At 51.9% G+C, this 19,041-nt stretch overlaps 9 protein-coding genes across 9 annotated transcripts; 6 read left to right on the top strand and 3 right to left on the bottom strand.

Annotated features, from left to right (window-relative positions):
- Positions 1-130: 130 nt before the first annotated feature.
- On the bottom strand, positions 131-1,516 carry CDV56_103035 (polysaccharide lyase family 1 protein; the record flags this gene model as incomplete). Its single annotated transcript, XM_026756654.1, has 6 exons — positions 131-469; positions 516-749; positions 799-895; positions 947-1,072; positions 1,121-1,264; positions 1,317-1,516. 6 exons carry the CDS (start codon positions 1,514-1,516, stop codon positions 131-133), a joined length of 1,140 nt encoding a protein of 379 aa, XP_026610750.1.
- Positions 1,517-2,174: 658 nt separating this feature from the next.
- On the bottom strand, positions 2,175-2,810 carry CDV56_102885 (uncharacterized protein; the record flags this gene model as incomplete). Its single annotated transcript, XM_026756504.1, has 1 exon — positions 2,175-2,810. The coding sequence occupies one exon, from the start codon at positions 2,808-2,810 to the stop codon at positions 2,175-2,177; it is 636 nt and encodes a 211-aa protein (XP_026610749.1).
- Positions 2,811-4,466: 1,656 nt separating this feature from the next.
- On the top strand, positions 4,467-5,863 carry CDV56_102493 (uncharacterized protein; the record flags this gene model as incomplete). Its single annotated transcript, XM_026756112.1, has 4 exons — positions 4,467-4,893; positions 4,953-5,302; positions 5,388-5,628; positions 5,682-5,863. The coding sequence occupies 4 exons, from the start codon at positions 4,467-4,469 to the stop codon at positions 5,861-5,863; spliced, it is 1,200 nt and encodes a 399-aa protein (XP_026610748.1).
- Positions 5,864-7,246: 1,383 nt separating this feature from the next.
- CDV56_102152 (purine-nucleoside phosphorylase) lies at positions 7,247-8,517 on the top strand (the record flags this gene model as incomplete). Its single annotated transcript, XM_026755771.1, has 2 exons — positions 7,247-7,399; positions 7,447-8,517. 2 exons carry the CDS (start codon positions 7,247-7,249, stop codon positions 8,515-8,517), a joined length of 1,224 nt encoding a protein of 407 aa, XP_026610747.1.
- A 639-nt stretch (positions 8,518-9,156) lies between these two features.
- CDV56_101793 (uncharacterized protein) lies at positions 9,157-11,010 on the top strand (the record flags this gene model as incomplete). Its single annotated transcript, XM_026755412.1, has 9 exons — positions 9,157-9,668; positions 9,719-9,797; positions 9,844-9,960; positions 10,008-10,286; positions 10,332-10,462; positions 10,505-10,602; positions 10,647-10,739; positions 10,783-10,857; positions 10,907-11,010. The coding sequence occupies 9 exons, from the start codon at positions 9,157-9,159 to the stop codon at positions 11,008-11,010; spliced, it is 1,488 nt and encodes a 495-aa protein (XP_026610746.1).
- A 71-nt stretch (positions 11,011-11,081) lies between these two features.
- Positions 11,082-12,554, bottom strand: CDV56_101588 (SGNH/GDSL hydrolase family protein; the record flags this gene model as incomplete). The annotated part of the gene is made up of 4 exons (XM_026755207.1): positions 11,082-11,673; positions 11,724-11,834; positions 11,883-12,319; positions 12,363-12,554. The coding sequence occupies 4 exons, from the start codon at positions 12,552-12,554 to the stop codon at positions 11,082-11,084; spliced, it is 1,332 nt and encodes a 443-aa protein (XP_026610745.1).
- Positions 12,555-13,088: 534 nt separating this feature from the next.
- Positions 13,089-14,054, top strand: CDV56_101374 (SDR family NAD(P)-dependent oxidoreductase; the record flags this gene model as incomplete). Its single annotated transcript, XM_026754993.1, has 2 exons — positions 13,089-13,448; positions 13,497-14,054. 2 exons carry the CDS (start codon positions 13,089-13,091, stop codon positions 14,052-14,054), a joined length of 918 nt encoding a protein of 305 aa, XP_026610744.1.
- Positions 14,055-14,780: 726 nt separating this feature from the next.
- On the top strand, positions 14,781-16,405 carry CDV56_101014 (putative MFS transporter; the record flags this gene model as incomplete). Its single annotated transcript, XM_026754633.1, has 3 exons — positions 14,781-14,991; positions 15,041-15,103; positions 15,147-16,405. The coding sequence occupies 3 exons, from the start codon at positions 14,781-14,783 to the stop codon at positions 16,403-16,405; spliced, it is 1,533 nt and encodes a 510-aa protein (XP_026610743.1).
- A 1,982-nt stretch (positions 16,406-18,387) lies between these two features.
- CDV56_100629 (uncharacterized protein) lies at positions 18,388-18,810 on the top strand (the record flags this gene model as incomplete). The annotated part of the gene is made up of 1 exon (XM_026754248.1): positions 18,388-18,810. One exon carries the CDS (start codon positions 18,388-18,390, stop codon positions 18,808-18,810), a length of 423 nt encoding a protein of 140 aa, XP_026610742.1.
- Between the last annotated feature and the right edge of the window lie 231 nt (positions 18,811-19,041).

The raw sequence follows: 19,041 nt of genomic DNA, 5'->3' as shown, positions 1-19,041 counted from the left end.
AGATATGTATGGCTCCTTGACCGAAGAGCATTGGACATGATGTATAGCCCTAGATGTCACAAACACATAACTAAAGCGCATTTCTCCAGCCAGCCTCCTCGCTCTCCTCCGTCCAACAGATAACCCCAAACTAAATCTTACCCTGTCCCGCACTCGAAGGGACGCTACTCTGAGCCACGGTATACGCCGACGCAGAGGCAATATTCTTGTCTGCAAAGTTAGACAGGAAGCCCTCATCCGCCTGGCTGAAGGTTCCCGAGCTCCCGAATCCATTGACCTGGCACACATGTCCCAGGTAGGTCGAGCAGACCTTGTTCGTGGTGCTATCAGGCGAGGTAAACAACTGTCCGTCAACGGGGCTCTCAACGACCGTGTTGATATTCTGGAAGACGTTGCCCTCGGCCAGGACGTAGCCGCCGGATCCGATTTCGAAGGCGTGGCCGGTGGAATCGTACCAGTAGTTGTTGACCTGGGGCGGTTAGCTTGAGCTTTCCGTGCGCAAGGAGGGGGCTTACCGCGTGGAGAAGAGTGTTGCCCTGGACTTTGGGACTGCGGCCGCTGAAATGGTAGATGTAGTTGCCTTTCATGGTGACCAGATCGTTGGACCCGTCCAGGTAGATGCCCCAGTAGTGGTAGCCGTCGCAGGTGGCGGAGTAACTGGTCACTCCGTTGAAGTAGTTGTTTGAGACGGTCACCCGGTTCGAAGCGCTGGTGCCGAGGACCAGATGCTGGCGGCCGATCCGCGCGGTCTACCATGAATCAGAGCGAGCCAGATTATGTGGAATTTGGGGAGCTGACCGTAACGTGGTCAATCCAGACCATGTCGGCATTGTCGATGGTGATAGCATCACCTCCCCATACGTACTTGGGGTTGATATCCGTGATGGCGATGTTTCTGCATATTTTAGTTGCTTCTTTTTTGTCCAAAACGACTGGGCAGACTTACTGGATGATAATGTTGCTTGCACCGCTGACAATCCGCAGACCCTTGCCCTTGATCACACCACTGGACCCAGACCCGAGCAGCGACTTGTTAGAGTTGACGGTGATACCTAGGACACCGGCATTGTCACTGTAGCCGTTAGTTGTGCTCATGACAGCCATCGGCCACTAGACTCACTATGTGACAGATACCGAGGGGGCATCAGGCTCGTAGTTGGTACACCAATCATTCTGGTTGATTGCCAACTGGCACGCAGAGGCAGTTCCCCAAGGCGCACAGCCAGTCGCTGTCGTCGTGCCTTCGGTGTTGGTGAAGTCGAATCTGGTCAACAGTCAGCATTCACCTACAAAAACGGTCTATTCAAGAGCCATACGTCTTGGTCAACACGATCACACGAGCCTGACTGTCCCCGAGATAAGAGACAAGCTCGGCAGTGGTACTGGGATAGACGGCCGTTGCACTCCCGCCACCGGTGACGCCCTTGGCGAAACCCTCCGCAGCCCCGGAGACACTGACGGCGCTGGAACTGGCGATGCAGCCTGCCACGATGGCAAGAAGATTCTGATACTTCATCTTGCGTTGAGTAGTTCCAAGTCCAATCCACATCAAGCAACAGTCCTCGACGTGTTTATGTACTGAAGCCGTGTCGCCAAGCCTCTCGGTCTGCGCGGGGATTCTTCACCCCACAGGAATTACGCAGACCATTCAGCCACAGATATATTGCACTCATGAAGAAAGCAATATAAGAATCTGGGGAAAGTCGCTCCGATTGGTGGACGGAGAAATAACCCTCGATGGAGCGCTATCCCCCGCATAGATATTGCTGCATTCCTGCATGTGAGGGATATCCCCGGATTCAAGAAAGACTGGGGATCAAGATTTATCAGATGAGAGGGAGTGTGCCGGATTAATTATGCAGGAATCGTCGTCAAGTGATGATCCTGAAGTAGAGATATTGCGCCAATGGAAGGTCGTAGACAAGGAGGTTATAGGACTAAATGACGAGACTAACGGCAACGTCGGATTGAAGCCGAGCTCCATCAGATAGCAATAGACAGATAGACTGTTTGTTTGCAATAAGGAGAGTTCAAGGCTGGAGGTATTTTGCGCTTGATTGTCATTGTCCAACTTGTGGACAAGGGCTTTAAGCACGAATCAATCAGATACAGGGTTAGGACCAGGCTTCGATCGAAAAGTACAGAGTTAAGCTTGGTACAAATATGCTCCGCGCTTAACGGAGTCCGAAATTAGGAGGACGACGATACTCCCAATCCCACGCCAACTCATCGCGCATGTAATTGTACTTGCACACCATGACCGTGTCATAATGCACTTTCATCCAACCCACATTGTGAAGCGTACAGCCCTCGATCGGCTCCTCAGGGTCCTCTACAAGTCTGTCATACTCATCTTCATAATAAACCGGGCCATACGGCTCCCACTCCTTGTCAATGAAATTGACATAGCCCACATTGTTACAGCATATCTCCTCCCAAGGTGCTGGGACCTTGTGGACAACCGAATCTAATGCCTCCTCATCCACCTGAATGCAGTATCGATATCGCTGGGATCTGCGTTGGCAGGCGCCCACACCTTGCTCTGCCTCAACAGCAGTTTCAGCCCATTGTCTAAAGTGGTTGCGGACGGTGGAGGTGGTCGCACCGTCGAAAAGAGACCGGTCCTCCAAGACAGTGAGGCCAAGACTGTCCATCAAATCAAGCCCCTGGTAAAACTCTAGCACATCGCGGATGCGCCAGTGTAAACGTCTCATGAATTCATCCCAGTCGGCATCGCTTTTATAGGTGCAGCGGTAGATGACAAGCCCCCAGATGCGATGGCCGTCTTCCTGAAGTGCATGCCGAATCATCCCAGCTGTATCTCTTGGTCTGGGGAATGGTGATATTTGTCCGGGGGCAATAGCTACCCTCCTCTCTCCGTAGATGCAGTGGGCCCTTGCTTGCGATGGAAGATTATAGCATAATGCTTGAATCGGTCGAGGTACTAGCGATCGTGATGAAGAAGTGAGGTGGAGGTAGAGGTGTCTCTGAGGAAGTTGAAGAGATCTCTTAGTGCATTGGATCATGTGAGATAGCATCTTAAGTAGGCCAGATCCTGTTCTGAATATTCTTCACATCAATTGAAGATATGATATCAATGAATTATCAAGATCCAAGGCTTGTGTATTTGAGAAATCACAAGGGACTTAAAGAGGCATCCACATGGGATTTTGCTCCTATTTAAATCCATACCGCTAGACTAAAAGGGGTCCGGACCATGTACTCCTTAGTCTAGTGTTTCATATCCATAGTCATAGTGGTGAGTGGTATAATAGTTGAACAATCCCGTACCTATAGTAGCTCAATACTTGTAAAACACTGCAAAGTCTAGTCATGGCCATATTATAACTACAGCCGTATGAAATGAAGGAGAGCTAAGAGTAGGAGATATTCTGCCTTTGATTTCTCATGCCCAGCTCCTAAATAAAGTCGTCCAGCGATGCTTTGAGCCATGAATTATTCGTTCTATGAGGAAGAGAGACAGAGAGAGGTAGTGCTGTGAGTATGGTTGCAACAGGAGAATATCCTGGATATTCATGGCCGGAGAAGTCAGAAGTCACTATTGACAGCTATCAATCGTGAAAGAAAGGAAAACCTGCCCATCTACTCCTTCTCATTGAACTTTCAGACAGTGGACCCCAAGCCAAGGAAGAATGCAAGATGACGAAAATAAGTCGTTCTCTCACAGGAATTGGGATACCTCAGTCTGGGAGCTAAGATAGGTTAAGCATTTTTCCAGAACACAAGAAGAGCTTTGAGATAAGTTCCTATCTGGATATCTTGTTGACTAGCCTACTGAGCAAAAAACTACAGCCACTAAGGCCATTGCCATTCTTGTTATAGTAGGTGAGCCTTATTAGTAAGAAATACTTAGACTAGGAATATTAGATAATTTAACTTGTAAATTTATCTGCTGTATTTTAATATATATACTTAAGGTCTATGAACCTCAAGAATCTACACCCATAGATCCAGAGCTTTCTACAGTTGGACCACATGTACTGGCGCCATTACACTGTTCTAATTGCAACTAGAGTTAGATGTTGTAACCCACCTAGTAATTAGTGATAGATGGATAGGAGCAGCATTCATTCCGCAGTGGAGCACGCTAGTTGTGCTTAGTCATAGATCACCAAGCCTCTCGGGCTGTTTAGGGAACTTCAAGCTCAGCTTTCCTGTAGCTTTCCTGCAACCCTGGCACTTGATCATCTCTAGATTGATGGCCTAATGTCACCTCTTCGGTGGTTGACCTTGACATCGCGACGTACTGTGTTCTCCTTTGCCAAGAAGTCGCTCTGGCAGTTACCGCCCAACTCGGAGCCTCCAATTCCTCAACAGGAACTTGTCGACGAGGAGCTTTGTCCAGGCTAAAATTCGGCGACTTTCTACCCAGCAAAGCCTGGGGAAGTACTGGCCAAGAAATTTCAACTACTTGTCAAAATCGGCTGGGGATCACAATCTACCGTATGGCTCGCCCGAGACATTTCAAGGTGCCTACCCACGTCCGCTTCATGTTAACTACAGAGAAACTAACCCTGGCCCTCCAATTAAGACTCAAATGGCAATCTGAACGGACAGTGGTCCTCAAAATAATCAACAGTAACAATGCCGATGATGCTCGGCACGAGAAGGAGATTGAAAGCCATATCACACAGCAAAATCCAGAGCACCGTGGCCGCGTGATTCTACGGACGTGCCTCGATGACTTCGAAGTAACTAGTCCGGAAAGGAAGCACGTGTGCCTCGTGTATGAACCGGTGAGAGAGCCTCTCTGGATTTTACAGAGGCGTTTTGTTGATCGCGAAATTCCCTTGCCCATTGCGAAGGCCTATATCTACTTCCTCCTTGCTGGTCTTGATTATCTTCACTCAGAATGCAAAGTTGTTCACAGCGGTGAGTGCTTTTCGCAATACTCCTGTGCCTGAAATATAAATACCTAACCTACCTTTCAGATCTAAAGCTAGGGAACATCCTCATGAGCTTTGAAAACGAAAACATTCTTACCAACTTCATAAAACGACAACAACAAATGCAATACAAGGTTGATGGCGAGAGTGGTCGGACTATCTACCGCTGCCATAATGATTTCGGCGCTCTTGACGGGAGAGAAATCAAGAATATGGTTCCCAAAATAGCCGATTTCGGGCTCGCAGCAAGACTCGACAAGCCGTCTACTCGAGGCGGAATGGTAGGAGAGCAACTTGGCATCTATCCTATCCAACCAGACTTTTACCGTGCTCCAGAGGTAATCCTTGGCTGCGGTTGGGATTTTAAGGCAGATATTTGGAATTTTGGTGTGTTGGTAAGACCCCTGCGACTGTTTTGTTAAGGTCAATGTGGTTACAATCGCTGGCTTGGGCTAAATGCTAACAATCCTGTTCGGCAAGTTGTGGAATATCCTTGGGAGCAAGGAGTTGTTCCAGCAGGTACATGATGCAAACGGCCAATACGATGCAAAGTCGCACCTCGCGGAAATGATTGCCCTACTCGGCCCGCCTCCCAGGGTATTGCTCGCGAAATCAAAGACCATGTCAGAGCACAACTGGCCTCAGCCGGTCACAAACGACACTGGCAAACTCTGCAATAATGCTCAAGAATTCTTCGATGGCCCTTTTTTTAACGCGGAAGGTGGGTTGACCAATTATTTCATACGTCAATACCTGACATACCGACTGTTGTAGATGAATTCCGCCATAATGAATTGATCCCGTCCCGAGGCTTAGAGGACACGACCCCATTCCTCGAAGAGGAGGATCGAGAGGCATTCTTATCTTTTGTTCGACAAATGCTCAACTGGCTCCCGGAGAAGAGGAAAACAGCTCGCGAACTGATGGATCATCCGTTTCTCAAACTTGGGGGTTGATCAACTGCCCAGTTCTCTTTGAGAAATGAAACACACCCTACGGAGTACGCAAGTCTCAGGCTAGCCCTACGCGGTCTACGTTATCGATCAGAATGTACTAGCGCGTCTTTGCATACGCTACACCCGGGGTTTTTGGCGCCTCAAGGCTGAAAGGACCGACGGAAATTGCAGAAGGGCCCAGAAGCGAACTTTGAAGCCACCATTACCAATGGAATTCACGCGCCTTTCGAGGCTCAAACACTCAAGAGTCGAGAGACAGGCTGCTGATCCTGGATTGTGTGTTAGAAATCAAATACAGGATAATGCAGCCACTTTAGTCCAGTTAGAGGCAAGGCTGCATGTCCTTCGGCGCGTCCAGAACTCCACTGTTATGGCGCAATGTCCACAGTTCGCTCAGCATGTTTCCCAAATGAATACTATCATCACACATTGAAGCGGCATTTAGAGCGGGCGTGCTACTGCCGCAAGACACAGGGCTCCCACCGCCACAAATCCTTAGAGGATCCTGAACCACAAGGGCTAAGAAATATAGCGGAACCATCTACCAGCTCCGGGCGAGGCACCAAAAAAGGACAAGATTTTCAGTTCATACCGGCTCAAAGTAGTGTGGTCAGGAGGATATCTTCCAGAGCTAGGTTGAGACATATGGAGCGGGTTGACTGGCTAGCGGTTGTTGTATAGACGTAACACAGAACAATTATACCTAAAGAAGCAGTGGGGGAAAGAAAGACAGCATTTAAACACCCAATGAGAGTAGATAGCCCAAGTCAAGCTATTAACAGTCCCCTGGCGATAGCTAGGCAGAGGACTGGGAAGTGGTATGCACCTTACTTCTGGCACCGTCGTGAGGAGATTCCCGCGCCCATCTCAGGCCCTTCAGGAGCTCCAGACACTCAAGGAAGGCGTTGAGACTAGACTGGTTGTGGATTAGATATGGGTTGATCCACACTATATTTAATCTCCTATCTAGTTATCTTTGCTTCTTCCCTCTTCAATCATGACGCATACCGGCGAGTGCCGTGTATTCTCCACTCTTCGCAAAAGCCAATCGAGAACTGGACTGATACCTTGATAAGGGCTGTATCTAGAGGGTGATATCGCCGACGATCCGACCAAAAGAACGAGAGGAAAGGCACTAATTGACTTGTTGACAAATGGAATCCGTTATCACTGCCGATCTCCTAGAAAGTCGCGATAGTGGAATCGGATCCACTGTGCTGGTCCAAGAATGATAGCCCGTAGGCCATACTCCGGCAAGCCCCATATCGCGCAATTTCCACTGCAGAATTTGCAGCTATATAACTGCGCTGAATGCCGTGACCGGTTGGTTCCTCAGTGCAGTACGAAGAGTGAAGACGAGGATCCACGGTAGACGGCTTCAAAATGCATCTGGTCAAGTCAATTGCAACGGGACTGCTGCTCACTGGCAGCGTGCTGGCCTCGGCAGTCCCTAAACCAGCGCCAGTAGCCCAGGCTGCAAAGGAGCACCGGCATTCTGCTCACAAGATTGCGCCCAAGGTCTTCATCGTCTCCATGGTATGTCTATCCGAGTTGTGCGGACGATGGCCACTCACATGCCACAGTTCAAACCCGAAGCCGCCGTCTGGTGGAACATCCCCGAGTTTGATCTCTTCGCGCACAACATCACGGTGCCTGGTGCCTCGCCCATCTATCCCGACGTCTACTGCACCGCCGACTACAGCATCTGCCAGCTCATCACCGGCGAAGGCGAGATCAACGCAGCCGTCACCGTCTCCGCTGTCGCCTTCTCCCCGCTCTTCGACCTCACACACACCTACTTCCTGATCGCAGGCATCGCCGGCGTTAACCCCAAGATCGCCACCATTGGCGGCGTCACCTTCGCCCGGTACGCCGTGCAGGTCGCCCTGCAGTACGAGATCGATATCCGCGACCTCGGACCGAACTATACCTCCCCCTACATCCCCCAGGGCGCCTACGCACCCGGCCAGTATCCGGGCAGCATCTACGGCACCGAAGTCTTCGAAGTCAACGCCGAGCTGCGCTCGCTGGCCGCCTCCTTCGCCCGCACGGCGCAGCTGGCCGACTCCGAGACGGCAAAGACCTACCGCGCCAAGTACGCGACGGAAAATGGTATCTACACAGCCGGCACCCAGGGCCCCTCGATCGTGGAGTGCGATGTCTCCACGAGCGACGTCTACTTCAGCGGGACGATCCTCGACGACGTCTTCGACAATACCATTGAGGTTCTCACGAATGGGACGGGCGTATACTGCACCACCGCGCAGGAGGACAACGCGACGCTCGAGGCGCTACTGCGCGCTGCGTCGCACAACCGCACGGATTTCTCCCGGATTATCGTCATGCGGACGGCGTCCGACTTTGACAGGCCGCATCCCGGTGAGTCGGCGATCGAGAATCTGCTGTATGCGGACCAGGGCGCGTTTGAGCCCGCGGTGCAGAATATCTACAATGCCGGAATTAAGGTTGTCGAGGGCATTCTGGACGGCTGGAACAAGACATTTGCGGCTGGTGTCAAGCCCAGCAACTATATCGGCGATGAGTTTGGGACGTTGGGCGGGAAGGCGGATTTTGGGCCTGGGAGGACGATGGCATTGCAAGAGGGAAATGCGATGAAGAAGAGGGGGATTGCTAAGCGAGGGAGACGGCTGTAGTGAGGCTGTCTTGTACAATAGCTGATGTATTTTGGTTAGCTAGACCTTCGCTAGTGGCATGCCAGATGTAAATAAAGGGCTGGTTTGGCAATCCCTTCTTACCCAGCAGCTTGTATGGTAGCTGTATATCAATCCGCATACAATGCAAATGCCTCTGTACCTTTCCTTTTACATATCATTGTCTCTCAATCCCACGGTGTAGTCTTTCCAAGTTCTGGTACAGATACGAGAGGAAGCATGCTGATTTTGACAGGTTTAGGGGAATAATTGGCCTTCCTTTTGAATAGGTCTTTTGCGAACCTACTGTTATTCTGATGAGTCCAGCTTCCAACTATATCCATCAAGGAACCCCGCCAATTGATATCAGCCTAAAGTCGTTGAGCTGGAACCTCTCCGGCTGCTGATTATTTCCTCTTCGGGAACGGAGTGAGATGCTTCACTTCCATTCAGCACCCGCAATACTCCATCAATAAGATAGACTAATGTATCCTCGATTCCTTCCTGAGAATGTGGGGTATTCATTTCTCCACAATATTCCCCGCAGAGGCAGGAATTGAAAGTAATATAACCGACGATGACGATAGTCTCTTCCTTCTCACTCTACCGCAAGCTTCTGTAACCAATACCTGCAAACTCGCGATGAAGCTCAAAATACTTGCCTTCTGCCTCCTAGGATCTGCCGCGTTGGCTGCGGCCTCAATTTTGGAGCTCCAAGTAGAAACAACCAGCGGTATCGTCCACGGCTTCTACAACAACTCCGCCGAGACAGTGCGGACCTTCCTGGGTATCCCCTATGCCGAACCACCAGTTGGCGAGCGCCGATTCGCACCCGCCGTGCGCAAGACCAGGATGCGTGGTGCGTTTGACGCATCGTCGTTTGGCCCACCGTGTCCCGGGCAGTTTTCATTCTCGAATGAGTCGATCTGGACCGTGCTGCCGTACAACCCATGGAACACGGCAGACATGTCCGAGGACTGCCTGTCCATCAATGTTTGGGCGCCTGCGGCCAAGCACAAGAAAGCCAAGGGTAAGAAGGCGGTGATGATGTATATCTACGGAGGGGGTTTTGTGCAGGGGGGTACGGCGCTTACGTTCTACGATGGGAACAATCTGGTTCAGGATAATGAGGATATCATTGTTGTGACGTTCAAGTAGGTTATGCCTGTATCCTAACCAAGTTGCAGCGGACTCATTGGTATAGCTACCGCGTGACGGTATTCGGGTATCCCAACTCTCCCGATCTGCCCTGGAGTCAGCAGAATGTCGGCCTTCTGGATCAGGTTTGCTCCTTTATTCGTTTCTTCCGAGCACAGCTGACAAGAACAGAGACTGGCAGTTCAATGGGTCCACGAGAACATCGAAAAATTCGGTGGCGATCCCTCTCGAATCATGCTGTTCGGCCAGTCGGCCGGTGCGGCTTCGGTGGACATGTATACATACGCGGTGAGTCTTCTCAACACTTCTGGCTGCAGATCTAATCCGCAGGGTAGCATCCAGACAATCCACTCGTCCACGCTGTCGCCATCGAATCCGGCGCGGCAGACATCATCACCAGCGCCGACTACACCCACCAGAACTGGGATAAGCTATCAACCGCCCTGGGCTGCGGATCTGGCAGGGGAACGCTGCGCTGCATGCAGGGGATTCCATTCCGGCGTATCCTCGATGAGGTATCCTCGGGCTCGTACAACTTCGCCCCGGTGCAGGACAACGTCACCGTTTTCGCGGATTACCCAGCGCGGGCTAAACAGGGCAAATGCGCGCGGGTGGTATGTTCCTCGATCTCTCTTTCGGAATTGCCTGACATGTTTCAGCCTGCTCTCATCGGCGACAATGCGCGCGAGGGCGCGGCGTTCTTCCAGCTTAGCTCGGCGTCGATCAATGAGACGGCGATGCTGGCCTCAACACAGACGACGTTTAACTGTCCTGTTCATCACTCTGCTTTGTACGTCTCCCGAACTTTTTCGGGTTGAGCTAATGACCGCAGACTCAAAGTTGCCCAAGGGATTCCGACATGGAGGTATCTATACCACGGCAATTGGAGCAATCTGAGTCCGGTGTCGTGGCTTGGGGCATACCATTCAAGTGGGTATCTCCCCAAAGTAAGCGTCATATCTGACAAAGGCTAGGCGAAGTACCTATCGTGTTTGGGACCTATAACATGTCCCCGCTGAGTATTCCTTCTACTCCCCAGGAGGTGGAAGCCAGCAAATATATTCAAGGTAGGGGATGCCAGATTCGGGCTCTGAGACTAACATCTGCTAGATGCATGGGTTGCCTTTGCCAAGGATCCTCACAATGGATTGCGGAAGTATGGATGGCCTGAATATGATCCTCATGGTGAGTCGATGCCACGATGGACAATGCACGGATCTAACGGCATATTCAGCCAATACCCTGATCAACCTGGCACTGAATAACAGCGTCGCTCCAGTATTTACTTCCCCTCAGGGATGGGATAGCCACTGCAAAGGATCTGTCTTTGTACCTTAGAGTATCACGATTCCAAGATGCCTACATACATATCTATTTCCCAATAATCTGTCAATCAACCAAGCACACTATCAATAACCCCTAAACCTATCAAAAACCTCCAACGGAAAACGATCCGCCAGAGCCTGATACCCCTTCACATTCGGATGCAAGTGGTCCCCCGAATCATACTCCTCCGCCAACTGCCCCTGCGCCTTCGGATCCCTCAGCACCGCATCGAAATCCAGCACCGCATCGAAAACCCCACTCGTCCGAATAAACTCATTCACCCTCTGCCTCGTCCTCTCGCGCTCGCCACTCGAGTACGGCTGCGTGTAGTTCGACGTCGCCGGCGTCCCGAACGGCGTAATCGTCGCCCCGAAGACCGGGATGCCGGCCGCATGGACCCGCGCCGCGATCTGCGCAAACGCAACGAGCAGTCTATCCCCGACGAGCCTCTGCTCGGCGGGATCCGTGCCCGCCACGCCGATGTCATTGACGCCCTCGAAGATCATGGCGTAGCGCACGCCCGAGTGCGCAAGCACGTCGCGGTCGAGGCGGCTGAGCACGTTGGGGCCCAGCCCGTCGGCGAGGATGCGGTTGCCGCCGGCGGCTTGGTTGAGGAGGGCGATGGAGGAGGTGGCCTTGTGGTTTTGCATTCGGGCGAGGAGGAGATCGGGCCATCTGGCGGATCATTAGCTAGTGTATTACGGGGTATGGTGCAGGGACCGTACCGATTGTTGCCGTTGGTGTCGCTGCCCCTGCCGTCGGTGATGCTGTCGCCGATGATGGCGAAGCTGCGCGCGGAGGACGGCAGGGACGCTTCGACGGCGCTGAGGAAGTACCTGCCACTGCGTTAGTTTGGGTCTCGTAGTATCTGCAAGTGAGCCTACCAGTGATCCACGCTCATCACCGACGGATCGGTCAGGTTTTTCGCCCCAACCCAGTTCCCAAAGGACAGCCAGGATGTCGTTCTGCTTCCCGGATGTCCGGTGATGGCATTGCCCTGCTGCCCATGAGCGAGGTAGATATCAATCAGGAGAGTCGACTGCGCCTTGACAGGGAAATAGATTGGATCTGACACAGCCAGCGCTCCGTTCGGAATGGTGATATCTTCGTTCCCGCTGAAGAGGACTTTCCTGCTTGATCTCGGTTGCAGGGCACTCGTTCCCGTCTTTTGGTCGACTGGAAGGCCAATGGCGACGCTGCTGATTGCCAGATCGTTCACCCCAAAGGCATTTGAGAGCCGCAGACGGATGCTGTCTGCATCAAGCGTGACATGGATCGTCTGGCGGATGGTGGAATTGTTGAAGACGGAGGTTGAAGAGTTCTATCTTCATGAGATGAGGTCTTGCATGCTGAGAGAGACTTACGTATGGAGGGGGAGGCAGATTGTAGGGCTCGACCAGTTGGGGCATGGTTGTCCAGATATCCACCCAGTGAGATCCACGGCTTGAAGCCGCGTCTCTGTGAGTAAGCGATGAGTCTAGAGGAAGCGACCAGACATTGTCGAGTTGGAGAAGCAGAAGAAGAGCGGGAACTACACGAGAAAGAAATGTGGCCATGTTGAGCTTCGGATTCTGGCCAACTTCAACCTAGCTCTCGCGTACGACAAGGATAGGCTCGTATCGAGGAGATCGCATGTTAAATAGACTCATGCTCAAGGAATACTCCATTTCCCCGGATTTTTCTACAGGCTAAACGGGTAAATGGCGTCGATCTGCAGAGGGCTGGCTTTGAGCAATCTACCTGAAGGATCGATGAGAAGATGCCTCGCTATGTATCTATTCCCCGCATTTGCAATTCAATTCAGCCGTTGATCCCGGGGTAATATACTCCGTACTAACTGAATCATTGAAGCTCATTGCTGGGGAGATTGGTGTCAAGTTAGGCTCATCTTTGGGTCTTGACTCGTTGAGCGTGTCCCTCAAACGGATTCATTATACACTCATAGGTCCTCACAGATGATCGTCTTTCCACGGGTACAAGGGCTAACTCCGCTATTTCCGCTGCTGACGATGCGGGGTCCAAGATGAATCAAATATCAGCCATCTTTTGCCCTCCCTGATTTTTCTCAAAATCCCATCAACAGCAACACAATGGCTACCATATTCCAACCGCAGAAATCTGCCCTTATCACCGGCGCAGCATCCGGCGTCGGCTTCGCCATCGCCAGACTATGCCGCACCAAAGGAATGCACCTGGCGCTCCTCGATATCGACACGGCCAATCTGGAAAAAGCCAAGAACGAGTTGTCTGCGCTCGACTCCTCTGTGAAAACAGAGGTCTACACCATTGATGTTGGGAACCGGGACTCCTGGAAGGACGTCACAGAGCAGATCCGCTCGACATTCAACGAACTCGATCTTGTCGTTCTCAATGCAGGCAAATCATACAAAGCGCAGAGTGAGCTGGAAGGACGGCTGAAACCATGGGCTGACGCCGAATACTGGAAGAAGGTTGGCTCCATCCCATCTCCAATGATGCTGTAGCTGATAGTCAAATAGACATTCGACACAAACGTCTTTGGGCCTCTGAACGGACTCGAAAGTCTGCTTCCCCTGCTGACTACCTCATCGTCGACTCCCAAATCTATCGTCATCACCGGCTCCAAGCAAGGCATCACTAACCCCCCGGGAGCAGCCAACCCCGCCTACAACGCCTCCAAGGCGGCCATCAAGAATCTGTCTGAGCATCTGGCGCATGATCTGCGGTCGGATCCAGCTACTGCTCATATCTCGGTGCACTTGCTGATTCCCGGGTGGACATGGACTGGTCTCATGGGGAATGTTGGGCCTACGGACGAGGCTAACGTCAAGAAGATGGAAGGGGCGTGGTTTCCCAGTCAGGTAGCGGAGGAGCTGGTCAAAGGAATGGAGAAGGGGTCGTTCTACATAGTCTGCCCGGACAATGAGACGGATAGGGCTCTGGATCAGGCGAGGATGCAGTGGGGGAGTGACGATGTGGTTGAGGATCGGCCTGCGTTGTCGCGATGGGAGGATAAGTGGAAGGGCAGAGCCGAGGAGTGGATTCAGAGTGAGGCCAAGAGGAGGAGAGAGGCGTGATAGCATATATCGCTCGCTGTTATTTGAGAGTTTAGTCAGAGAATCTTGGTGGCAGTTATTAAAGAGGCAACCATGCTGCTTGACTAGACCAATATTTGTGCAGACACAGTCCGAGTATTTCTGCCCTGGTCTATGGTTAACAATTACCGATATGTGGACTTGATTACTGGTTTATCTTATTTCCACCGAGAAGAGTTGTCCGTGCAGCGCAGGACTATACACAGCACATAATTGGATTCAACTCATAGTAAACGTATATCTACCTGCTAAGATAGGACGCACTGATAGATATTATAGATAAGACAAAGCCACTGCTACCGCGTGCTGGGTATCTAGTGTCTACTTCTCCTCACGGATGCAACCTCATCTATCAAGGATCGCCGCTTTCGTCCAACCATCCATCTTCCCCTCTTCCGTGTGCTATTCAACGAATGATGATCACTTCTCAAGAGAATAATGCGGAGAAGATAGCGTGGGGGTTACACTTTCAAGAATCCGTGTCACCATGCTACCTGCTTATCTCAACATCGCCGTGCTGATGATACTCTGCCTTTGGCCAAGCACGATGATAAGGAGATGGTTCAATCGTGCTTGATATATGTCTGACTGCCCTTGCATGGGAATTTCCTTGATCGACAACCATCCGAAAGAGTTAGTGTATCCCTTGCGTCGAGTGGTGTATATCTTCCAGCATCCGTCTTGAACTTCGTCACCATCAACAGGATCATGGCGTCGAATATAGTGTCCGACACAACTCGAGACGACACAAAAAATTCCACCGGAAATGAGTCTATCCACGAGAGCGGCGACAACCTGAAGAATTATGGCTCTGCGCCCGGCGTGGTGGAGGATGTTGTGCGAGTAGTCGATCACAAGGCCGAACGGGCTCTCTGTCGCCGGCTTGACCTGCGATTACTTCCTGTTCTCGCCGTGATGTGTGAGTTCTACGCCCGTTTCAAGGCAAAATCGTGATATTGATGATCAAGATCTCTTCAACGCGCTGGACAAGGGAAACCTGGGAAACGCCGAGACAGATGGAATGAGCAAGGGTAAGTCCACGTCTCCCATCAGAGATCAAACTAATGGCTGTAGATCTCAACTTCAAATCCAATGAATACAACCTGTTGCTGTCCATCTTCTTCATCCCGTATGTGATTTTCGCACCTCCCGGTGCGATGCTCGGGAAACGCTACAGTCCAGCCCGCGTGCTGCCCATCCTCATGTTCTGCTTTGGCTCCTTCACCCTGCTCTCGGCATCAACCAAGAACTTTGGCGGCATTTTTGCTCTTCGCTGGTTCCTAGGCATGTGCGAAGCCCCCTTCTTCCCACTGGTCATCTACTATCTGACCACATTCTACCGACGCGGCGAGCTCGCCCGCCGGCTGGCCATCTTCTACGCCGCATCCAATATCGCCAACGCCTTCTCGGGCCTGATCGCCTTCGGCGTCTTCCAGATCGAGGGCTCCTCCATCCCCAACTGGCGATACCTCTTCATCATCGAAGGCGGCGCCACCGTGCTCTTCTCCATCTTCGCCTTCTGGTACCTCCCCCGCAGCGTGGCCGAAGCCAGATTCCTCTCCGAAGACGAAAAAGCCCTCGCCTTCCACCGCATCCAGGTGGACTCCAGCGCCGTCGTCAACGACAAGTTCCGCCTCCGCGAAGCCCTCGCCATCTTCAAGCATCCCACCACCTACGCCTTCCTCTGCATCGAGATCTGCCTCGGCGTCCCCATCCAGGGCGTCGCGCTCTTCCTCCCGCAAATCGTCCAGCGCCTGGGCTACTCGACCGTCAAAACGAACCTGTACACCGTCGCCCCCAACGTCACCGGCGCAGTCATGCTCCTCCTCCTGGCCTTCTGCTCCGACGCCGCACGGCTCCGCTGCCCGTTCATCGTCCTCGGGTTCCTGCTCACGTTCACGGGCTTCATCATCTACGCCTCCATCGACGACGTTCAGGCGCAGATCCGCGTCGCCTATTTCGCCACCTTTATGATGACCTGGGGCACGTCCGCGCCGTCCGTCCTGCTGAGCACATGGTACAACAACAACGTCGCGGACGAGGGCCGCCGCGTGCTGCTGACGAGTATTGGTGTGCCGTTGGCGAATCTCATGGGGCTGGTGAGCAGCAATGTGTTCCGGGCGCGGGATAAGCCCAAGTACATGCCGGCGCTGATCACGGTTGCGGCGTTTGGAGCGACGGGAGCGTGTCTGGCGGCGTTGCTGGGGTGTTATATGTGGGTCGATAATAAGAGGAGGGATCGGAGGGATGGGGTGCGCTTGCGGGCGCAGGAGGTGCCGACGGAGAGGTTGAGGGATGGGCCGAAGGCCAGGGAATTTCGCTGGTTTTTGTGATGGGTTCTCTTGGCTATTGCACTTCTCGCCCGGTTGTTGGGTGACAGTCAAGGGAGTTGGTATATGCCGGAGCACGTTGGAGAATGACCCCCCCGTTTATTTGTCAAGTAACATTCATCTAGAGGAGTGATTACAGTCGGATACGAGATCTCATCTATACAACGAATCAACGACGCATCTTACCCCGGATCTGCAATTTGCAACCTCATACTCCCCCCCACGCCAGTAGTGTAGGTAAAGAACGACATGCGATGTCACCCAAGGATGATCTATGCTTGACTGTCCACACGGCACATGAGTTAGAGCACCATTACTACCTTACCAAGTCCGCTTCGCCAGACATAAGCACCGTGACTTGGCAAAAGCAGCCCTTGTTTCGTCCAACATCGACTGAACATGGAGTCACTGGAGTTCTATCACTGACTACTGAGGAATGGGACATCTTCAGCTGCGGGGGTTCGGTTGAATATTGGCAGCTCACAAATGCTATGACTGTTGGTCACTTTTTCATGCATTATCTTTTGTTGAAAGTCATAGTATCACCCCCAGGAATCGCTTCCCACACGAAACAGGAGTTATCATGGAATAATATGGTGTAACTTGGGGTGACGGCGAAAAGACCATGATTCTGTGTGGCATTGTGAGGGAAAACCGTGACCTTCCCTGCACGGTTATTGCGGCAGTTAAAAGGAGCACAACACAGGTCACATGCCAAGTGAGAGACAAAACGACAGGTCATCGGAAACCAAGCACCCACCTGAAACGTCAAAGACTTGCAACAAGCTGGCTACAGGAAAACCTGCCCTTTCCCAGTGATGACCTTGTGGTGGGTGGATTAAATGGGACCTCTCACTGCTTAATCATTCATTGAACTCACATCTTCCGGTAATGGCCTCCATGATCAGGTCACAAACTTCTCTCTGGGCTCATCGACGAAGCTTCACACATCAGGTCTATCAGACACGGTCCTCATCACTCTGCTATCCTTGCTTTTGGAGACCTTCTGTTGGTGGACGTGCAGTCGGGTCGACCATGGCTTTCAAGAATGTCTCATCTAGCGCTGACTCTGCTCCACTCCGCTTCGAATATGTACCTGTCGAAGAAGTCGAGAGACTTGAAAAGTACCAGCCTGGTGGATATCACCCTATAATGATAGGCGATGTCCTTCAATCCCGATACCGGGTAGCCCACAAGCTAGGCTATGGAACCTATTCAACCACCTGGCTCTGCCGAGACTACCAGTCTAATAAATATGTGGCAGTCAAGGTTGGAACTGCAGAGTCAAACGCTCGAGAGGTTGATGTCCTCGATTATCTCCACCACTCTTCCCCACTTGACCACCCAGGCAGGGCAATGATACCCTCCATTCAAGACAGATTCGTCCTCCACGGCCCGAATGGCAACCACCCTTGCTGTGTGACAGCCCTAGCAAGGTGTAGTGTCTCCGGTGCGAAGGACGGATCGTATCGACGCATATTTCAGGCCAGGACAGCTCGCTCTCTTATTGTGCAACTTGTACTGGCTGTCGATTACATTCACAGTAAAGGAGTCGTTCATGGAGGTTAGTCCTTCATACTTTACAATTTTCACATCCAGACGTTAACACAGTATCTACATCAGATCTTCACATCGGCAATGTCCTTCTGCGTCTCCCGGCCGATTTTGATCAACTGTCAATTGAGCAGCTATACGAAAAATACGGTCCGCCCGCGTCTGAGCCAGTTATTCGTCTTGACGGTCAACCCCTTCAGTCTAGCATTCCATCTAGCGTCGTCCCTCCGATCTGGCTTGGAAAAGCCTCGGAGGAATTCACCCCGTCAGAATCTAAAGTCTTACTCAGTGATTTCGGGGAGGCATACAGACCCTCAACAGATCATCGGTGTAGCTCGCACGCCCCCCTTTCCTTTGTGCCGCCTGAAGCCCGATTTGAGCCAGAACTGGGCCTTTCCTTCCCAGCTGACATCTAGACTCTCGCATGTTCCATGTGGATAATGCTCGGTCAGCGCCCCTTGTTCGAGGACATACTTGCCACGCCGGACGACATCACAGCGGAGCAGGTTGATACTCTGGGGGAATTACCTCGACGGTGGTGGAAGAAATGGGAGGCAAGACACGAGTATTTCGATGAAAGTGGGAAACCAAATCAAGGCCGACAAGTGAGGTCTTGGGATGACCGCTTTGAAAAGCACATTCAACTCCCACGACAGAAGGCTGGAGTCCCGGGGTTTGATGCAGAGGAGAAAGCTGCCGTTATGAATATGTTGCGGTCAATGCTGTCTTTTGAGCCGAAGAAGCGGTTGACTGTACAGGACATTCTAAAATGCGAGTGGATGGAAAAATGGGCATTGCCAGACTACGAGGAATCTCCCTTTAGCGACAGCGCAGGCTGCGAACGATACTTATAATGCTGTTAATTCTTTTTAAAAACATGGAGCAACGGTGGTGACGATGCTGGCTCGGTCGCGCCTCGTATCTGGAATTACAGAATGTCCCTCCAAGATCACTGCGCTGGCAATCGGGCTACTGTTGATAACTCATAGTCTTGCAATTCCACGACTAGAGCAATTCTCCGCCAAGTCGTGTCTCCTCGGTCATTTTCCTCGCTTTCTCATCCAATTGGGCACAGTCCGAAATTA

This window comes from Aspergillus thermomutatus, assembly GCF_002237265.1.
Source record: "Aspergillus thermomutatus strain HMR AF 39 chromosome Unknown NODE_281, whole genome shotgun sequence".
Taxonomy (NCBI): Eukaryota; Fungi; Ascomycota; class Eurotiomycetes; order Eurotiales; family Aspergillaceae; genus Aspergillus; species Aspergillus thermomutatus.
Note: the sequence above shows the minus strand (reverse complement) of the source record. Positions and strands in the feature narration are given on the sequence as shown.